Source organism: Sceloporus undulatus, chromosome 4 (genome assembly GCF_019175285.1).
Source record: "Sceloporus undulatus isolate JIND9_A2432 ecotype Alabama chromosome 4, SceUnd_v1.1, whole genome shotgun sequence".
NCBI classification, from domain to species: domain Eukaryota; kingdom Metazoa; phylum Chordata; class Lepidosauria; order Squamata; family Phrynosomatidae; genus Sceloporus; species Sceloporus undulatus.
Genome location: NC_056525.1, coordinates 75,162,118 through 75,183,177, shown reverse-complemented (window position 1 = coordinate 75,183,177; position 21,060 = coordinate 75,162,118). Strand labels below are relative to the sequence as shown.

Here is a 21,060-nt window from a genome sequence, read left to right as displayed (position 1 = left end):
AATCGTAGCGAAATAAGCTGCTATTTTTGCCCAGTGGGAATGGGGCCTTAATAGTAGAGTCAAGTGGAAAATCATATTGTTCAGTTACTGATTTGGAGATCCTTTTCTGAGATGGAAAATCCTCCTTTGGCAGAGCTGATTAACTAGATGATCCATCTTATTCTATTTGGGTCTTGGTTTTTTGGAACAGAAATTGCTTTTGTCATGGTGACTGATAATTTTAACTTTCATACATTAGGATTTAATAGAAAATAAACTTTAGATTGAATACATTGTGGGATATTTTCTGACCCAAGTAATAATTCAATGATAGGTTACAATAGGAATTAACCTAAAACTAGGGTTAGGGTTATGACTAGGGTTAAAGAATAATTTACATTTCTTGTATTTCTTTACTAGATTACCTAATTTCTTGCATTTCAATTGCAATTTCTTGCATTTCTTGACCTAATTTCATTGTACTTTCCACCCTAAATGGGGATAATGTAAAGGCAAGCAGAGTATTTACTTATACTTCTCTGTGTTATGGTTCACTGAAAAACTCCATGGAGACATTACAGTGGCTGGAACAACAACAATACAATATGGTCTCTTCCATATTGTTCTGAATTATCATCTCTGTGTCGACTGGTTTCATTCTTTTGGAGGCTATTGTAGCAGTTTATTGGATCTGTACTTTGTTGCTTTTGCTGTTGTTAATTGCCCTTGAGTGGAGCCCAACTCATGGCAACCCTGTGGATGAAATATCTCCAATACTTCTACTGCTCTGCTTAGGTACTGTAAATTCAGGCTTGTGACCTCCCTGTAAATCTGTCCATATGCCATGGGATCTTCCTCTCTTTCTACTGATATGCTTTATTGGTGGGAAATAATGCAGTAAATGGTCTAAAACGGGGCAACAGTAGAGTCCTTGAGCTAATGGGTTACAACAACCCCTCTCAGCAAGTGGTAGAACAGAGTCCCTAAGCAACCAATTTTATAGAAACTGTCCCATGGCTGAGACACCAATTCCACTTGTGCAAGGCTAATGGCAGATGTACTCCCAAAGTTCATACTGTGCAAAAGCAAACAAAGAAATCAAAGTGTGCAGGCATGAGACATCTCCCATCCTAATATGAGAACTGCATAAGCAGGTTGGTTACAGGAAATTTACGCACCTGGTTCATTCTCAGCTACTGAACTTTAGCCAACCTTGAAATGCCAGCCTAAAGTGAAAATAAGGCCTATTAAATACAAATTATCATTTTCAGAGCCACTGAATAATTGTTTACATTTGATCATGATGCTTATAAGGACTCTAAAAACCATCTTTCTGGTGCCAGAAGGAACACTCACTGCAAGACATAAACATGTGAATTCCCTCCAGGTTTTACATCTAATATAACATCAAGGAAACCATTATCTCTATGTGCTGTTTATAAGAAAAGTAGTGTAAATGTTGGTAAACATTGAAAACTGAACAAAATCACATAGACGCAATCATGGCGGAGTCACGTACAATGGCCTTGGGTAAGTATTATCTCTCACTGACCAAAGAGCACCAACTATAATCTAACGATACATCCTTTCTTCTTTCCCATGTAGGCCTTAGAAGTTCTGACATCATCCATGGAATATGGGCTGGATGACCTGAGAAGGGTAAGGACTATGGCATTTTTGTTCAGGGTCCCTCTCAAAATGATGTCTGGAAGTGACATTATGTCATGCCCTATCATAATTTTGAGATAGGCTCAGAGGGAAACAGAGGTATTTTGGAGTTGTGAGGTGTTTTGAGTATTGTGGATATTTCCATGTATTTTTACATGTTTGGATGGGTAGGTGGCTTTCTACATGGTTTTTAAGCAAAAATTACCTGAAAATCATGCCAGGGTTGGGCTTTGGTGGACTGGCAGGAGCCTCAGGGACAGAAAAAGTGGGATCCAGAACTGTATGCAACTGTTCTTTCTCCATCCCTAGACTATGTTCTGTTGCCAACATTGATTGTTCATGGGATGTATAATATATTTATTCCACATTTATGTATGTACAGCAAAAGATGTGCAAAGTGGATAGTTTGATGTGATGGTTGTAGATGTTCCTATTTGTTTGTACAGTCTTGGAGCATAGTAGATGAAGGACCAATGTCCTGACAACTGTAAATCAGAATTTGGGAAAGTTACTTTTTGGGTGATGCTCAACCACCACACTTATGCAGTAATCCACCAGCCAGCAATGGAAGATTCAAAAATTGATTAGAGAATAAGATAATTCAAGCTACTATTCTTCCCTTCACTACTGGGCACTAGCCAGCAAAGTGCCTGGAGCAATTGTACTGATTGAAATATTGATAATCCAGCCCTGACTGCTGTAAACTGGCCTGCTGGTAATTGGATACAGACACCTTGGCCCTTATCAGATGAGTGTGGAACTGGGGGTTTTGCGCACTGGGTGGTTCGAATTCGTGTTATTTCGCACAATACCATTATACCAACATTCGAATGGCCCAATCCGCACTCACGTGAATGCGCGAGCTGCCGAACTGAATGCGTACTGGCTCCTCTTTTTGGAGCGTGTTGGCCAGTGCGCTGATAAGGGGATTGGTGATATCCTGGATTGGGGCTCTGTTCGATCTCAGTGCGAATGGGTCTGGTGTGACTACCCAGTCCTGAATTCCATCGCAAGACCCCCAGATTCCAATTTTTACTTCCGGTGGGTCTTTCCTCTTGCCGGTTCCAGGGTAGCGGGGGGGGGGGGCGCGGTTCCAGCGGCCTCCTCCTCCTCCTCCCGGCTTGAGAGACATCCCTGGCTGCATCCCAGGCAGGGAAGAGGCGCGGGGGCCGCTGGAATCGCGGTTCCAGCAGCCGCCTCCTCCTCCTCCTCCCGGCTTGGGAGCCAGCCTAGGCTGCCTCTCAAGCCGGGAGGAGGAGGAGGAGGCCGTTGGAACGGCGGTGATCGCCGCGATTCTAGCGGACCCGCGCCTGTTCCCTGCCTGGATCCCAAGCCGGGAGGAGGAGGAGGAACTCTTAATCAAAGCATCCCCATTTACTTAGATGGCCATCCAGCCTCTTTGACAGCCGCTGGAACTGCTCCTCCCCCCCCCCCAGAATACATACTCACACACTCACACACACACACACACACACGTAGAACCGGGCATTGCTAATTTGTTGCAAGGGAAGGTCATGGTAACGTTAAAACCAAGCAGGAATGTAGAGAGGAAACAGTAACGGGCACGTTGTATCGCGATTGTTAATGTTCATGAGCTGGCTCTCCAGCTGTTTACCGGGCTGTCATGACGTGACCTCCCCTTTCACCCCGGAAGCGTTTAAGGTCGCAACCCATGCAGGGCACCACTGAGCATGTGCGAGGGGGCCGATACGAATCGGCCAATCCTCATGTTGAGCACCGGTGTGACAAAACATTCTGCACTGAATGCACTTCGCGCGAATGCGGATTGGCCAATTTGAATCCTGCCAATGCGGAAGGACTCCCAGGTATGACAGTACTTTGCGAAATAACGCAAATTCGAATCGCCCAGTGCAGAAGACCCCCAGTTCCACACTCATCTGATAAGGGCCTTAGTTTCAGCAGATCTAACACAAGCATGCCCTCTGTTGTGAGTTTTCAGTACAGTGAAAGGAAAACCCTGCAAGTGTTGCTATTGAGAGGACAGATCCATACATTGACCTATGTTCTTGTCAAAATTTGGCAAAGTTAAAAAGGAGACATATTCTACCGTCCCTATTCCCCACTGCCTCTGAGATTTGGTAAATAAATGGTGGTTTTGTAAATGAGTGATAGAAAGATAAATACTATGTACAGTTTATCAGTTAGCAAGTTGGGCCTGTGTTGATTTGACTGAATAGGAGTGCCTGCCACAAAACAAAGGTCATCTTTTGTTAAAATTCATTTTTTAAAGCTCAAGCTCCAGTTTCAGAATTGTTAGAAATCAGTTAACCTGGGCCTGCATTATATATTTATTTTCCATTGGTTAAAACTTAACCACCCACTTACAGAAACTTGGGAGGCATCTGTCCTTGTTACATGAATAATTAATTTCACTTTTATGGGTAGGAAAAAATTCTGTCTTTTCAAACAGTTGGCCTTTACAAGCTGCCAGTTTCGAACAGCTTAAGGAAATTACCAGGGGAACAAAGGTAGGGAAGCTCTGTGACATAGTTCCATGACAGTCACTCTCTGCTTTTGGGAACTAAGATCTAACAATAACTATACCGGCGTTTTCAGGTTAATACTCATTATAGAAAAAATGTACTACTATGATACAAAAAGAGACTTGGAATGACAGAGTGTTGTTAACACAGGGATTGTTGACAGGGTGAAACTCTGTTGTAATGATTCTGATAAAAGTCACCGTTTTCTGACAAATTTGATCTGGATAACTGCCTATTTCTGGGTGGACTTTGTGCCTCTGTTTAGGCTGCTTCTTTGGGGAAAATTCCATGTTCTGTCTAGGTGTTTTAGGGAATTTTTTCCCTTCAGTCCTTATCTCACAAAGTTTTTTTTTTGTCAAACTGACAAGACAGCTGAATTTTCCTTTTGCTCATTCAGGGGTGTATCCATGTTTCAACAATTGTTCGTAATAGTGCATATGGGCTGGAGGGTTTTTTTGTGCAAATAGTGGTTTTTGTGTAAAGGTTAGATACAGTCCAGAGTGCATTGCATCACTGCATCGTATCTTTAGTTTTCTATGTGTTACTTTTGCCATAGTAAACCTTAAAGGTACCAGATCCTGCCAAATCTTGGAAGCAAACAGGGTCAGCCCAGTTTAATACTTGGATGGCAGACCACCAATGAATAACCAGGTGCTGTAGGCTATATTTCAGAAATGAAAACAACCAGGTCAAGTAAACCATCAATAAACATTAAAATTTTTAACTTTCTAGAGGTCACCTGAAGGCTTCTTCCAAAATGCATCCAGGGATGATTTGTTTCTGTCACCAACTTTTTTTTTATGATTTCTATTTTGGAAATCTTACAGATCCATACTTAAAAATAATAATGCTGAGGGTAGCTGGTGAGACAGGCTGATCTATTATACCCTTTCCTGTTTTATTCATCATGCATGCTCAGTAAGAGATTCTAGGAGGTAGCAGCTGTTTACATTTTGTGTTTGTAGGCAGGCAGGTGTGTGTGTGTATGTGTGTGCCTGCCTTCAAGTCACTTGTTGACTTAAGGCAACTCCATTAACTTTATAAGGTTTTTTTTTAGGCAAGGAATATTCAGAAGTGATTTTGTCTGTTCTCTGAAATACAGCCTACAGCACCTGTTACTTACTGGTAGTCTTCCATCCAACTACTGACCAGAGCTGACCCTGCTTAGTTTCTAAGATCAGATAGGAACTGGTGCCTTTAGGATATTATACACATAGATATAACATCAGTTGGAGCAAAATACCATTCTTCCCTAGCTCCAGTTTTATTGTATTGTTGGCTCCAGATACAAACTGGTCATCAACAATCTGTGTTTCTCCATTAATGCAGAAAGTAATAAACACACAAGACATATGTTATACATCGGAAGTTTGTCACCTAAATCTGAAAATACAATAATTTTTATGCAATAATTGAATGATGAAGACACAGGAAGCTACTGAACAGTTTATGTTAAATTTTTTGAACTGTGTATAATATGTATTTTAATCAATAAAAATATTTTTAAAAAATCTGTCTTTCTCCTTCACCATCCTCCCTGTGCCAATGGTGCTAAAAAAACAAACCTCCAGCAAGAGAGAGGACAAGTAAGAAAAGTGGGGTTGGACAAATGTAAAAAGACTTTGTGAAAAGGAGATCCTCAATCAGAGGATTTGTTAACTCAGGCATGCCTGTACATAGACAGGCTGAGAAAAGATGCTGCACATAGGAAAGGATCAAGAGGTCATTTAAATATAAATTTGTGACCAACACTGTTTTGGCCTGCAATGTTAGCATTCCTTTCTTGAGCAAGTTTTTTCATGTGTATATTACTCAATCTCTCTCTCTCTCTCGCCCCTCTCCCTCTATTGATGTGCATGTGTTCTTCTATTTTATAATAATACATCTTCTCAAGAGAGACATGTTTTCCCAGATCTTTAGCAACATGGGATTATCCAGAATTGATCTCTGTCTGGACTGCCTTTCCAGAAACAGCATAGCCACAGAGACTCATAAAACAATGAGAAAGCAAGCACAGCTCCATGAGAGAGAGTTAGGGCCTGGATGTTAGTGAGTGAACTGGTGGCTTGCTTTGAGTTAGGAAGAAGATCTAAGGGGAGAAGTAAACAAAGGACAAGCAAGAGCCACCCAGGAATAGAAGCTTTCCCAGCTGCTTTTGGAAGACTTGAAAGCATGATGGGGCAGCGTGTTTACTGGGGAATTTAATGATCTGTCACTCCCAGTTGGGCCAGGGAAGTGAGAGTAAGCCTTATGAGACTATCAGGAGATTCCCTTCCAGAGAACATCATCCAGATCAGGAAGCTGTTAAGAAGCTGAGAAACAACTAATGTCATTGTTTTGGCACCCCAGGGAGGAAATCTTGGTTCTGACCTGTGGGGAATTCTAAGGTATTCAGCAGAAGAGAAGGGACTTTTAGAAAATGAGACAGGGTAGCTAGTTGTGTTGGATTTGGTTTGCCATTTTCACATGTTAAGTAAGAATGCAGCACAAATAATAGAAACAGCAAGGGTGGGGGAGGAGAACCTTAGGAGTAATTTGTGGTGGGAGGAACTAGAATGAACTAACTGTGCAGGACTGAAGAGAAACAGCAGTGAATAAGCAACAACTGAGAGACACAACTTAGGCTGGGTTCTTTGACCTGACTGGTGATACTTTATGCTTCCTTTATAGTTTTTCATCATCATCCAAGGCAAGGGTGTGGAATAGGCAGTGGATAGAGTTGTTTCTTTCTTTCCTTGCAATTTGCAGGACTGGCAGTTTAAGGCTTGTGGATTATCATTGGTACACAGATTACCATTTTGTGTAGCACTGCCCTAGATACTGACAGATTTGAAAATATATATATTTTAAAAAGTCCCAGCTTTCAAAGCCAGAGTTCAGGTTTGATGGTAACTGAAATCCAACAATGTCTGGAGAGTGACAGTCTCCCCACTCATGCTCTTTGGCTCCTCATATGTATGTTTAGCATTTCAAACTATCAATTAGTTAGGATTCACCATCACAAAAGATTGCAGAAATAAACCTTTTACTGCTGTCATCCATGAGAGAATCTTAAAACTAATACAGGACAAATTTAGCACTTCTTTCTGGTTTGGAGGATATGTTATCGAACCATTCTGTGGTTACTCTTCCCTGCTTTATGTGAAAAAGCCAGCCCTACCACTTGACTTAATGAGCCAACAAATTTTGGCTATCATGAAAAGGCCTCACATTGCTAGTTGTTTAATGTACAGTGGGCCCTTGTTATCTACTGGGGTTTGGTTCCAGGAACCCCCTCCCCCCATGGATAACAAAATCTGTTGATGCTCAAGTCCCATTAAATACAATGGAAAAGGAAAATGGGGTCTCATATATAAAATGGAAAATCAAGGTTTGCTATTTGGAATTTAAAGGTGGGTTACAGACCGCCCATTTGGGGCGGGCTGTACCCGCCCCTTTCCCCAGTGTATCGGGGCCCCAGCTGTCAGAACGGCAGCCGCTGAGGCCCCGATCCGCCGCTTTTCAGGCTGCAGGGAAGCGGCAAAACGCCGCTTCCCCACAGCCTGAAAAGGGGTGTCCTTGAGGCTTCAAGCCCCAAGGACACCCCGCGGTGGCAGGGAGAAGGAGAAAGGGGCCGCTTGGCCCCTTTCTCCCTTGCTTCGCTGGGCACAGCTGTCTGAAGGCTGCGTCCAGCGATGCAAAGTGGCGCCGCAAACCAGGAAGGAGCTCCGAAACGGAGCTCCTTCCTGCTCCGCACTAAGGGCGCACTAGGCACCCTGGCGTGGAGCGAGGACGTCACGTCCGCGCTGCCCCGTATAGAGGCGGTGCGGCCATGACGTCCTCATGGCGGCGGCTGTCTGGAACGGCCGCCCTCATTTTTTACACGTGGAGCGCGTATTAGGGTTAGGGAGATGCGGAAGCACCGCACCTCCCTAACCCTAGTACGCGCTCTGCGCGTACTTCAATGTCGGTGTGTAACCCGCCATACTTTTTTTAAAATATTGTCAAGCCATGGATGCTTGAATCTGTGCATTAAAAATCCATAGATAAAGAGGACTGACTGTATTAGCAGTATATTTTTATTGCCAGGAAGGGGAAGAGATGTTTGTGAGGTGTTCTGCCTTAGTTATGAAAATTACATTACTGGCCTTCCTATTAGAAAATCAAGGTACTAGGCATTATGACTTTGGGAAAAGGAGACATCATTTGTTCCTCTGCCTCAGACAGAAAAATGTCTTAGGCCAATAATCAGTTACAAAAGCTATATTTCAGTAGTAGAACATGTGGCTTGCAGGTAGAAAATCTTGAGCAAGTTCCTTGGAATCTCTATAGGGCTCAACAAATTTTGCTTGAAATTCTGTAAAGATACTGCCACAGTATTGTACTGGTAGGAACAATAATCCATAAGGCAGCTTGGTGTGTTCTTTTGCAAGTTTTTTAGCCCAATACAGAATCAAGCCTTTCAATGTTTGCAAAGTCTTTTTAATTTCACAGTGAAGGGAGGTGACAGGCCCCCATATGTCTCAATTCTTTCTCATTCTTCACAGGTTAAAAGGTTTTTTAAATGCATATATATGCTAAATCTCCACCTTATTCAAAGGTATGGATAGGATAATTTCATGTTGCCAAAGTATAAAGAGAAACATGAAGGATAAACTGATTTTGCATTAACAAAAATTGGATGGCACCTTAGCAACAGCTGGAACTATTACTGGATCATCAATGAATGGTCTGGCGAAGGATCCGGCTGAAAGAAAAAGAAAATCAAAGACTTTAACTGCACTTCACTAGAAAGAAAGCAAAGTAGTAAAAAAAACACCAGTGATCTAAATCACAAAGCTCAATACTCAGCTCAGATCCAATTATTACCCACTCATATAAATAATTTCCTGAACAAAAAGATCGACTAGCTGATTTAGGGACGTTTCTCAGTTTTCTGGAGTCCAGCAGAATGATCACTGTGGTTTGGGTGTCTATTTATTTGAAAGGAAAATTACTACATGTAATTTGTTTTATCAGTATAGTGTGCTGTTATTTGAGATATTTGTATTCAGTTTCCCCAGAGATCACAGAACATCTAAGATGTGATCCAATGCTTATCTCCTTGGCTTCAACTACACTCATTGCTCCACATTCACTAGGGTTAGGGGAACAGGACCCCGTGAATGTGGAAGAACTGCAAATAACAAAAACACTATGTTTTTACCTGAGAGAACACAAATCTAGGAATCTCTAGGTCTTCCAGTGCAACTCTGTGGTCAACATCTGCCAGATATTGACCATAGAATAGCACTGGAGGAGCTACAAATGCCTAGTGGAGTGTTCTCTCTAGGAATCTCTAGGTCTTCAGTGCGACTATTGGTTAAAGTTGACCATAGAGGTGTGCTGGAGGATCTAGATATTTCTAGAGAGAACATATTAATAAAATCTGTGAAAAATCAAATCCGCAAAAGTGAAAGCTGCAAATGTGGAGGGATGAGTGTATAGTGTGAAATTGTGTCTCTTCAGATCAAGATATGTGGAAACAATTAGGCTCTTCATGTCCCCAGGGGACATGGAAAGAAGCCTCAGAAAGAGAGAGAATGAGACTCCTGGGAATCAGTTCTTCTTGCTCTGTGATTTTAGCACCAGAGTGTTGGCATTTTGGTTTTGATTTACAATCTAACCTGCTGGGAATTCATGGGAATGTTAGCAGCTTCCATTCCCCACACCTCTGAGATGTTTCCTCAGTGATATGTTTCCTAGAGACGTGAGAATATGACCTTGAGAATGGGGAAAGATTCTTAATAGCTTCTAGTGGGACTGATAGTGGATGGTTACTCCCCTGCTGGGAGATCTGAGTCCTTATAGATGTGTAAATGTTTATACAAAAGGACTGTTTGCTGAACTTTCCACATTGCTTTGCTTAGGCATTCCTTCATATGTTTGAGCTTTAGGTGCCCTTGAGTTCTTTGTAAAGCAAAACTTTGCATGCTGAATTTTGAACATGACTTGGAATTAATAGCATGTATTTCAAATTATGTAGATACATTTTAAATCTGAGACTTGACAACAGACTTTAAAACCATAGGTGTTCACTCCTTACTCTCAGTCTTTTCTCCATAGCTGCAAGGACTAAAGATAAATCCTTTGTTTTAATGGAGAACAGAAATTCCTTTGTTTTCTGCATCAGTTGTGATGTGATAGTATTCTTTTGCTCATCTCCAGATGAGAGTACAACCCTATCTGCAAAGTATTACTGTATTCATACCTAGTTTTATCCTTAAAATCCAAAACACCCTAAAGAAGAACACCCCAAAGAAGAACAACCTAAAGAAGAAATATACCTATACATTAGATATATGTATATTTAGCCATGGCTGTTAGAGCTGTCCAATTACGCCCAGTAATGTCCAGTGTCCAATTATTGTTGTTGTGTGCCTTCAAGTTGTTTCTGGCCTATGATGAACCTATCACAAGATTTTCTGGGGCTGAGAGTGTGTGATTCACCCAAGGTGAATGAGTCTAGGGTAGTGAGTTACCATGGCTGAGTGTCATAGTCTAAAAAAACTACACCATGCTGGCTCATATATATGTTGAAAAAAAAGCAACTGAACTGTTTTAAGGTACAACATGGACCCCAGATGGATACTATAAAACTGATTTAATAAAATGAGTGAAAACAAGTGTTTATAAAAAAAGTACCAGATTTTTCAGTTTCTGTCTTCGCTGGTGATGTGATGAGAGTGATTAACAGCTTCCAGTGGCAATTATACAATTCCCAAGCTCTAGGCATGGAATTGAAAGGTTGATGCTAAAAGCAAGAGTGCTATTGTCCACTGATTAAGGCCATGATGAATCAAGATGTGTGGATCCTTAGGTTTTCACAGGGTTTCTCTGTTGGAAATATAATCATGTTGGAAAAGCTGTGTCCCTCAGAATTAAAATGTTTTGCAGCAGGTTGTTCTGACTTTTGGGTGGTAATTGCTGATTTATGGTTCCCAACATATTGCATGTTGTATCTGGGCTCCAGACATTCAATTACATGTATGACACTTGGTAGAACTAGAAATCATGTTCTGCTTTCTGTGAGAGATTTCATAGTGATTCTGTTTTTTAAAGTTGGTTTTTCATGCAGACATGTACAAGTGATGCAAAGTTTGGGTGCACAATTATTTTAGCCAGGATCTTCAACTGATATTTTTATTTCACCTCTCTTCAACACTTTCTTTAGAATAGGTGGGTGACAGGTAGGTGCTTTATTAACAGCTGTAGCATGATGTGGTGAATTAGCCATCATAAAATCATAGAGTTGGAAGAGACCACAAGGGCCATCTAATCCAATCCCCTGCCATGCAGGAACATACACTCAAAGCCCTCCTGACAGATGGCCATCCTGCTTCTGTTTAAAAACCTCCTAAGAAGGAGACTCCACCACTCTCCAACAGAGTGTTTCCACTGTCAAACAGCTCTTATTGTCAAGAAGTTCCTCCTTATGTTGAGGTGGAATCTCTTTTCCTCTAGTTTGAATCCATTGCTCATGTTGTATTTTCTGGAGCAGCAGAAAACAAGCTTGCTCTATCCTCAATATGACACCCCTTCAAATCCTTAAACAGGACTATCATATCACTTCTTAACCTTCTCTTCTCAAGCATACCTAGCTCCTTAAGTCTCTCCTCTTAAGGCATGGTTTCCAGAACTTTCACCATTGCCCAAAACTGAATGCAGTATTCCAGGCGAGTCATGACCAAAGTAGAATAGAGTGGAACTGTTACTTACCTTGATCTAAACACTATACTTTTACTGATGCAGCCTAGAATCGCATTGGCCTTTTTAGCTGCCACATCACACTGTTGACTCATGTTCAACTTGTGGTCTTCTAGGACTCCTAGATCCCTTTCACATGTAGTTGTGTTAAGGGGTAGTTTGCTTTGATTGTTTAATGGTAATGAGCAGATGATGGGTAGAAATAAATCACAACTGGCATACAACTTTCTCCATTTTTTTTTATTATCTCTTTTTCATTTTCTAGTGCAGGGTTCCCTAGAAACCTAGAGAGTCAGTGTGGAGTAGTGGTTTGAGCACTGGACTATGACTCTGGAGACCAGGGTTCAAATGCCAGTTTGGCCATGTAAACCCTTTGAATGACCTTGGGCAAATCACATTCTCTCACCCTCAGAGGATGGCAATGGAAAACCCTCTCTGAAGAAACATACCAAGAAAACCCCATAATAGGGACACCTTAGGGTCATCATAAGTCAGAAATTATTTGAAGGGACACCATAACTACAATAACAAACCTTCAAGTTGGTCAACTTATGGCAACCCTCTCTTAGCTTTTCTTGGCAAGATTTTTTCAAAGGAGGTTAGCCATTGCCTTCCTCCTAGGCTGAGAAAGTGTCGCTTGCTCAAACTCAGCCTAAGAGATGGGTATCCTCTTCAAAGCAGATAGTATTTTGGTTCTTGGATTCTTTGTTAGTAGATAGTATTATTATTGCATATATGTTTAATCCTGAGTATCAACATTATATTGTTACATTTGGGTTGGCAGGAATTACAATTCAAATGCATATGAACACCAGTTGGTTTACAAAACAGATCTATAACAATCTTGTTATCCCTTGTGGTAACAGGAGCATCCAGGAAAGGGGGTTGTGGAACTTCAAGTGTGCATAGTTGTAAGATTTTCCAAACTTTCTCTACTCCTGGTCCATATTGTGAATGTCATTAATGTTATTTCCACAATAAAAGAGGAGTGGCCCACCATATCTATAAAATTAAAAGTTTGGACAGAGACCTGCTAAAGATGTTCTAGATATAAGATTTCAGGATTCAAGGCACTGAGGTTGAAATATGTTATCATTTGAATCCCTACCAAACATGTAGTGGTTAGTCAGTTAGGGAGAGAGGAGAAGTATCGCATGTCACAGCATCGCTGTTACTGTGATGCTGGGGAAATTTTAGAAAGTTTTCTATTCCTACTGTGTGGTCTCCATGTGGTTTCAGTTGTGCTCTTTAACTTCCCTGCATGCGTTGGCTGAAACACCTACCATGCCTTTGGTTTCTGACTTCCCAATGTAACTCATGACTCTCTCCGCAGTTAAAGCCAAACTAGATAACTGCATACAAATCCACATATCATTCTCTCAGTCACCCCCTTTCTCTCCTCATCTCCCAAAAAACAATATTGGGAGGGGCTGATGTGAAGAAGAAAAGTTGTATTTAAGCATTTTTTCAGATGCCATTTCTCCACTTGAAATTAACCCCCAAGCTACTTCCAACACCCACATCTACAATTCAAACATGGGCTTGTCCTCCCAACAGATGTTTGGAAATGCTATGTGAAAAATCTAGTTCACTTCTTAGATGCTCGTTTAGGCAAATAAATAGTCAATGATCGAATGCTAAACCAATACATGCACTACCTTCCAGGAGATGATCTACAGTGTATTCATCTATTTGATATATTAATATCGTAAAACTGATCACTGCAATGTACTAAATCTTGAAAACAAGGATTGGTTTCGTATTGACCATTCTAGCTTGATTTCCCCCCTCTCTGTCCAGCACAGATCACAGCTTGGGAAAGTTAGCTTTTTGAAATAAATAGTTTGCAGAACATACAGCATGGCCAATCACCATTCTAACCTGATTTCCTTCTCTGCAGGCACAGACCAGAGTTTGGGTCAAGAACTCTTCCAAGTCAGGCCTGGAAGGGGCTATTTCTTTTGTACTATACTTCCTAGAATCCCCAAGCCAGCATGGCTAGTGGCTGAGGGATTATTGGAGTTGCAATTCAATAACAATAATTTTTGTAAGATGTGGCACAGGTATTGGGTGCACTGAACAGATAAGCCATCTGGCCAGGTGCATTTCTACTCCTGTTTGGGCTCTGTTTCTTTCTACTGTCGAGGTACTCCTCCCCCTCCCCACACACACTGCAGGCATGTCAAGACCTGCCCTGTATTCCCTCATCTACTCTGCTGGGGATCATTAGGCTCTCTTGCTTACAGACCTCCCAGGTGGGGACATGTTGCTTTCTTAAGTTAAGATGGTGGTGATCATCGTGCTTCATTGGGCACTGACATCAACAGCAGAACAAGAGAACTATTAATCACAAAGTGCATGGAAATTTAATATTATGTCCTTATCTAGAAAAAACTGTTTTAAGGATGCTTCATAACATGTTTCATATACGGTAGTTATCCATTCAGTAGAATACTGACCTCACTTTCTGGAAGGAAATGTTTCAGTGGTTACTACAGAGAAAAGATGAGAAAAATACTTTTGGAGACCACAGTTCCCAGAAGCTGTCAGCCACTGGAGCCACCAGTCAGAGTGGCTGGAGAATTTGGGATGCTGTAGTTCTAAATGTAGCTTTTCTACACTCTCAAGCCAGTTAGTGGATGCCATTTCCCCCAAATCTACCAGGTTTTCCCTCCAAAAGCTCTAATTCAAACATTATCTCTGGAAAATTTAAGAAGTGGCTCCCAGATAATTCTAACATTCTAAGAATAGATTAAGCAATTAATCAAACAGAAACTCTGCTTGCCTTCTGTAATGGGGATTGTTGAGCTCATCTGTTGAGTCTGTAGAATGGTGCAAAGCTTATTCCTATCAAGAAAACTCCCCATTGAACTGGTGGGAGTCATCTAAGGAGGTTTTGTCATCCTTGACTACCAGCTATGACTTCTAATGACAGAGAATGGCTTCTAATTTTAGAGATTTCTGCCCACATATATTAATTAGTGCTTTGTGCATTGGTACTGTATAGTGAAGCAGGTACATTTTCTCACACTTCACACCAAAGCAATCTTAGCATGCAGTCATGTACCACCATATGGAAAAGGAGGAGTCCCATAGAGAGGGGGTTAGAAGAGAAAATGCATGCCCCCACATCAGGTGCAACCTACAGGGTACCTCAAATTGGCCTTGACTCACCATCTGTGATTTTAAAAAATACCTCTATTTTATTTTTAAACTGAAAAGCAGATATATGAGGGTGGAGAGAATCAGGAGCGTGATGTTGTGGGAGGAAGGTTTAATCCTTTCTCTTCATACTGGTTTTTTCAATATAAATGTCTCCTTTCCAAAATTGGTATTTGCCCCATGGGGGGAAATTGGTAACAGGAGGATTTAGGGACAGGCAGCAGCTGACTCATGTTTCAGAAGGTGAACTGAAACAACAGCAACAACAAAAACCTTCAATCACTTCTGTAAGGATACAGCTGATTATCCAGAATCAAAGCACATCTTTGGAAGAAGAAACAGAGATGGCATTAATTCATCCAACCCAGAGCCCCAGAGCAAATCTTTGTTATGCCTATTCCGGAGAACAGCTTTTGGAAACACAACCCCTTGGTGTGGCCCCATGAATCCAAGCTGTTCATTGTCTGTAGGTCAGCAGCTGCACAATGCTGGCTGGGGCCCATGTGTTTTGTGATGTCTTCCTGACAACCACCCCCCCTCCTCTTCCCAGACCTTTTCTTTCACTAGAACAACTTCCTATTCCAGAGCCAGAATAGAGTGATAGTAGTGGTAGAAGCGCACAGTTTGCTATTCCCTAAAGCCCCATAAGGTTATCTGGCTGTTATTTTTAGGAAATATCAGCAGCATAACCAGCCTGCAGAAACAGAAGCTAAATCAACAAAGCTACATTCCTAGGCTACAAGGGTAAACCCATTAGAGTGCATGCAGCTGATACACTGAGGATTTACAAGCCAGCTATAGCCTTTACTTGCAAACTCTAAAGAGATTCACACCTTTCTCTCTGATGGTTGTTTCAGCCTTCGGGTGTAATAGTTTCCAGCCTCTGTACTTGATTACATCCTGAGATTGCAACTCTCAATGATGTAAAAGTGAAAGATTAATTATGAGAATTCCCCCAAATGTTTATAGTAAGGAGAATGTTGTTATTTACATGATGTTGAAGATTTTTTTTTAAAGTCCGGTAGCCCTTTCATCTAATTCCAGATGTACACAGTGTTGAAACTATTCAGTGTTCAGGGAAATCTCTCCATGTAACCTCAAAAGCAATCTATATTATTTCAACTGTTCCAGGACTGTTTCTTGATGGCCAGTTGCTTAGGATAAGTCTTGAAGCAGAGCATTCTTTGTGTGCATTGGGGTTGGGTGGTTTTTGTGTGTGAATGTAATCAGTTTTTAATAACAGGGATGACTTGATGAGATAAGAAATAAGAGGCTGAAATCATGTTTCACAGAATTATATTATGCAGTGAAGGATAGGCAGTACATAGAATAAGTGAGGCCTCTTTAAAACTAAGGGACATCCTTTGTATCTATGTAATGTTGTTGCTGTGTGCCTTCAAGCTGTTTCTGACTAAAGCATTTCTATCATTTTTGGGGGGGGGGAGAGTTTTGTTCAGAGGTGGAGAGAGTGTGACTTCCCCAAGGTCACCCAGTGGGTTTCCATGGCCAAATGTGGCCACCAGCATGACTGCACCAAACGCTATCATCATATGATACCTCATCACAAATATGCTTAGATAAACTGGCTTTGTAGGTAGTCATAACATGGTAATCTTATTATGTATGTTATATATCAACATTTAAAACAAGAGTGCAAAAACATTTTCAGCCCAAGAGCTATATCCTCCTCTGAGAAACCTTTCAAGAGCCACATGCCAGCAGCAGATGGGACAAACCCAGCCTCCCACATCCATACATCTGTACACTCCCCTCCATCCACACATATTTATGCAGCCACATCCTCCCCTAATCCATGTGCATCCATACATTCCCTGATTCACTAGCAATAATTCAAAATGAGATAAGAAGCTGAAACAACCCCTGCTAGGTCCATCTGACCCAGCCAAATATCCCTGGGAAGTGTGCAGGTTGAGGCATACTTCCCCTGCTCTTTGCTAAGAACATCTCTGCTATTCAGGTGAGAGATCTGCAACAAAATGTTGCAGCATAAAGTGTCCTGAGCCTTACAAAATTATAGTTCCCAGATTCTCAAATTCTAGTGGATGCTGTCCAAAAGTAACTTTTCCAAAGACTGGAGTGCTCTTGTTTAGTGTTCCAACCAGTTGGAAAGCTAAATGGTCATACCTACTGTATCTAATGATACTGCATTCTGTTCCACTTCTTCTCCACTTGTCATTCTATTCCCTCCTCTCCAACCTACTCAGTACTCAGCATTCTGTACTTATTCAACATGTTCAGTCCTCACTGGTCTGTTTAAGGGTGGGTTATCCCCTTAGGGCTTCAGTGACTGTGCTAATATTCCCCTCTTGTTTCTCAGGAATCAACTATATAATCTTGTTTTGGTTTCATACATCTTAGTTTGCTGTTACTATATATGAATTATTCTCCATAAAGATTGTGGAAATCTGATTTCTGTTCCTGAGGTATTGTGAGAGCCAGCCAATGTTCCTCTCTATGATCCAGTTTCACATGGCATTGGAAAACTCAGATTCCAACTGCATGATTTTCCAGGATCATGACTTTGCTCCTGCAGAGAATGCCATCTAGGTATTGGAATCATGCATGTTGCAGGAAGAAATGGATCTGAGTAACTGATATAGACTGCAGTTCCCATATGATACCACGGTGACACAGAACTGGACCATTAGGGAGTGGTTTTTTTAGTGGCTACTACATTGCTCTGATAACTACTGAATTACAAATAGATCACATTTCTTGGGAAAGCATCCAAGGAAGACAGCCACTCTATGAATCCAGTTCACAGCCAGGAAGAGAGAACAGATGGGATGAGCATTAACAGAAACATGCTGTTGAGGCATTTGTTTTGGGAAAAGAATGTAGGTGTGAAGGAGGAAAAGAAGTGTAGCTGGTAGTAGAAGAGATTAAAGGTCCAGAGTTTGGGAAAAGTTACTTATTTTGACTCCCGTATCTGTTGGGGAATTCTAGGAACTGTAGGCTAATTTCTGAAGTAGACCTGGCTGAGAATGCTACCTGCTGGAGAAGCAATATTCTTGAAAAGCTAAGACTGATTAAGGATCTGGAATTGGGTAGCTAGAGTTATTTGGGTTCATGCCAGCTCTTCCTCTGGAATTTGGCTGAGTCCCAGACCACAAGAAGTGGGAAAAGAAGGTGAGATCATCCAGGTTCTGCTGCCATGTCCCAGGCTGGGTAATCCCCCTGCACTTCATTCCTGAGTGCTGACTAGTCTAACATGACTTCAGATAATATACACCACCACTTATTTATTTATTTATTTGGCTTATAGTCTCCCTTTCCCAAAACTGCAATCCATGTTGCTTCACAGTATCTATAAAGGAAAAAAGAAAATCACAGTAATTGTAATATTAACACACAATTAAAGAAGATACATTAAAATACTACAAAATTAAAAGCAATTTAATCTTCACATGCCAAAATGGACCATCTTAGTTCCCTGAAGTCAAATTTACTACAAAATCAACACTAAACTCAGTCTACAGTGTAGTCATATTCTATCAGTGTAGATCCCCATGTCAACATTTTACAACAACTGAAGATTTGTAAACAGTGCTCTGGATTCTATTGGTTGGGCCCAACTGGACTAGCCCAATTAAATAATTTTTTAAGTAATGAGTCAACGCATAGGTAAATCTAATTGAATTGTGACTTTCTGGCTTATTTTTTTAGTTGTGTGCCTTCAAGTGATTTTCAACTTTTGGTGACCCTACGACGACCCTCTAAAGGAGCTTTCTGGGGCTGAGACTGTGTAACTCACCCAAAGTCACCCAGTGGGTTTCCACAGCTGAGCGAGGATTCACACCCTGTTCTTCAGAGTCATAGTCCAATGCTCAAACTATTCCACCATGCTGGCTCTCCTACTTAACTTACAGAATGCTCCTCTTCTAATAAACCTATCTCTTGATGACATTTGTAGAGCCTGAAGTCTTTCTGTCTAGTTTGACAGAAAAGACTTTGGTTAAAGAGAATAGGGAACTGATTTTCAGTGGCAACTGGTGGCTCCTGTCTCAGTGAGGTGACAAATCCACTCTGAGTTTGAATCTGAACTTTGAAGGCAGTAGGCATCCAGGATACTGAACCTATTTAGAAAAGATTGTTTAGCACCTTGGATATCTTTTTAAACATTCAGATAAAATCTCAGAGAGTATTCATCAGTTCACTATTAGGGCAGGCATTAGATGCTACCTTTGATTGTCAAAAGTGCTTATGAGTTCAAAGGTGGGCACTTGCTGCCGTCTCTGAACCATGTATAGCTTGCATAAGACATAGAACCGCCCCTTCTTATAATCCCTCTTCCACACAATTGATAATAGTCCAGGAGCCCTGCTCTACCTCAAGTGCTTCTGATTTCAGGCCCAATCATAGAAAAATGATGCTTGTTAATATTACCATATTGTTTTACAATGCTACACTTTGTATACTGTCTGCATGGAGACAGTGAACAAAGTCCATTCTGATTTCCTGAATTGCTTTACATGTTAAATAGCCATGAACTGAATTATTTGCTCTTGCATTATTAACTGAACTTTATGAACAAAATATTAACGGTGGCAAAAGTAGTATTATTTACCATCCAACTGTCCCTAGAGGTTTTGTTGCTATGTGCCTTTAAGTCATTTCCAACTTATGGTGACCCTAAGGTAAACCTATCATGGGGGTTTCTTGGCAAGATTTGTTCAGAAGATAATTGTAGCAAAAACATCCTATGTATAGTGCTACTCTGTGCCATGACCCCTTCCACACCATTAATCCTTCTGAATGCACTTTTAGGACACTCCTTGACCATCTTTATACCTCACTGTTAATTATTAGCCATTGCTTATGTCTTTTGGTTACAGCAGCAGTTCATGTGACAATGTTTTGATGAGGACCTATTTGAACAAGAGTTAATAAGTTGGCTGAAACTAAAGCACATGCTTCACATAAAGTTGAGAGTCTACTTTAACATAAAAACAAGGTTGTGTTCACAATTGTACCTTGTTTTAAAGTAAAAATGTGATGCTTTTTTTTTTTTGCTGCCACTGTTCCAGTATAGTAACAAATTGAAACTATGACTATTTGCGAGCCAGTGTGGTGCAGTGGTTTGGGTGTTGGACTAGGACTTTGGAGATCAGGGTTTGAATCCCTGCTTAAACATTAAAACCCACTGGGTTACTGTGGGCAAGTCATATTGTCTACTACGATGATGATGATGATGATGATGATGATGATATTGTCTCAGCCTCAGAGGAAGGAGAGGGCAAACCCCCTCTCAACAACTCTTGCCAAGAAACCCCTGTGATAGGTTTGCCTTAGGGTCTCCCTATGTCAGAACAACTTTAAGGCACACAAAACGCACATATGTTGTTTTGCTCCCATGCCACTGAATTTGGGTAACATAATAGCGGCAGCAGTAGAGATGTATAAGCAAAAGCAGGCAGGGGTTATATGTGACTGATTGGCCCTGGATTACCATGAGCCACTATTGATCCTCCTCCCTGATGAGTAAACAGTTCATGGTGCCTTTAACTTCTGTCATTGCCCAGTATTTGGTTACCTGTATACCAGACAGAAAAGAAGAATCTGGATTTAGGTTAATAATTTGTTGGGTTTGGATTTTGTTTTGTTTTGTTTTGTTTTTTGTAAGAAAGCCTTATGATTTTAGACTTAATCTCATTTTATTGGGACATCTCATGTCCATTTGTCTGGAAATCTATTTAGAAATAAAATTCAGGAACTCCTGCGGCAGTTTTCCCACACTGTTTCCCCATCAGTTATTTTAACACCCAAGGGATTGAGGGTGTGATGAGCTTCCAAGATGTTTTTTTTTTTAAATATGTTTTGCCTTCATGCTCCTTCTATTTTTTAAAAATTATCTCCATGATTCCTTTCTATCACATCCAAGCATTTACTATGATGTGACTCATCTAAGTCAAGAGCAAATTTGCCTACAAGACAGAAGATAATTTGACCTGTAATGAAGTAATGACGATGCTAGAGAAAGAAACAACATAATGATCTAGAT

At 41.0% G+C, this 21,060-nt stretch overlaps 2 protein-coding genes across 4 annotated transcripts in view; one reads left to right on the top strand and one right to left on the bottom strand.

Annotated features, from left to right (window-relative positions):
• Positions 1-21,060, top strand: part of BTBD19 (BTB domain containing 19) — a 69,939-nt gene that overhangs the window by 14,695 nt on the left and 34,184 nt on the right. The window contains 1 exon segment of the mRNA XM_042462862.1: positions 1,585-1,638. Coding sequence (XP_042318796.1) covers positions 1,585-1,638 — 54 coding nt within the window.
• DYNLT4 (dynein light chain Tctex-type 4) overlaps positions 1-21,060 on the bottom strand; it is a 75,760-nt gene that overhangs the window by 33,835 nt on the left and 20,865 nt on the right. Inside the window, exons 2-3 of one of the 3 annotated variants that reach the window (XM_042462853.1) lie at positions 8,819-8,877; positions 1,158-1,205 (exon numbers count right to left, since the gene is read on the bottom strand). The exons of 1 other annotated variant lie outside the window; for it this stretch is intronic. The gene's annotated coding sequence lies outside the window, so the exon portion shown is untranslated. The remainder of the gene's footprint in view (positions 1-1,157; positions 1,206-8,818; positions 8,878-21,060) is intronic. One more of the 3 variants, XM_042462852.1, reaches the window with a different exon arrangement.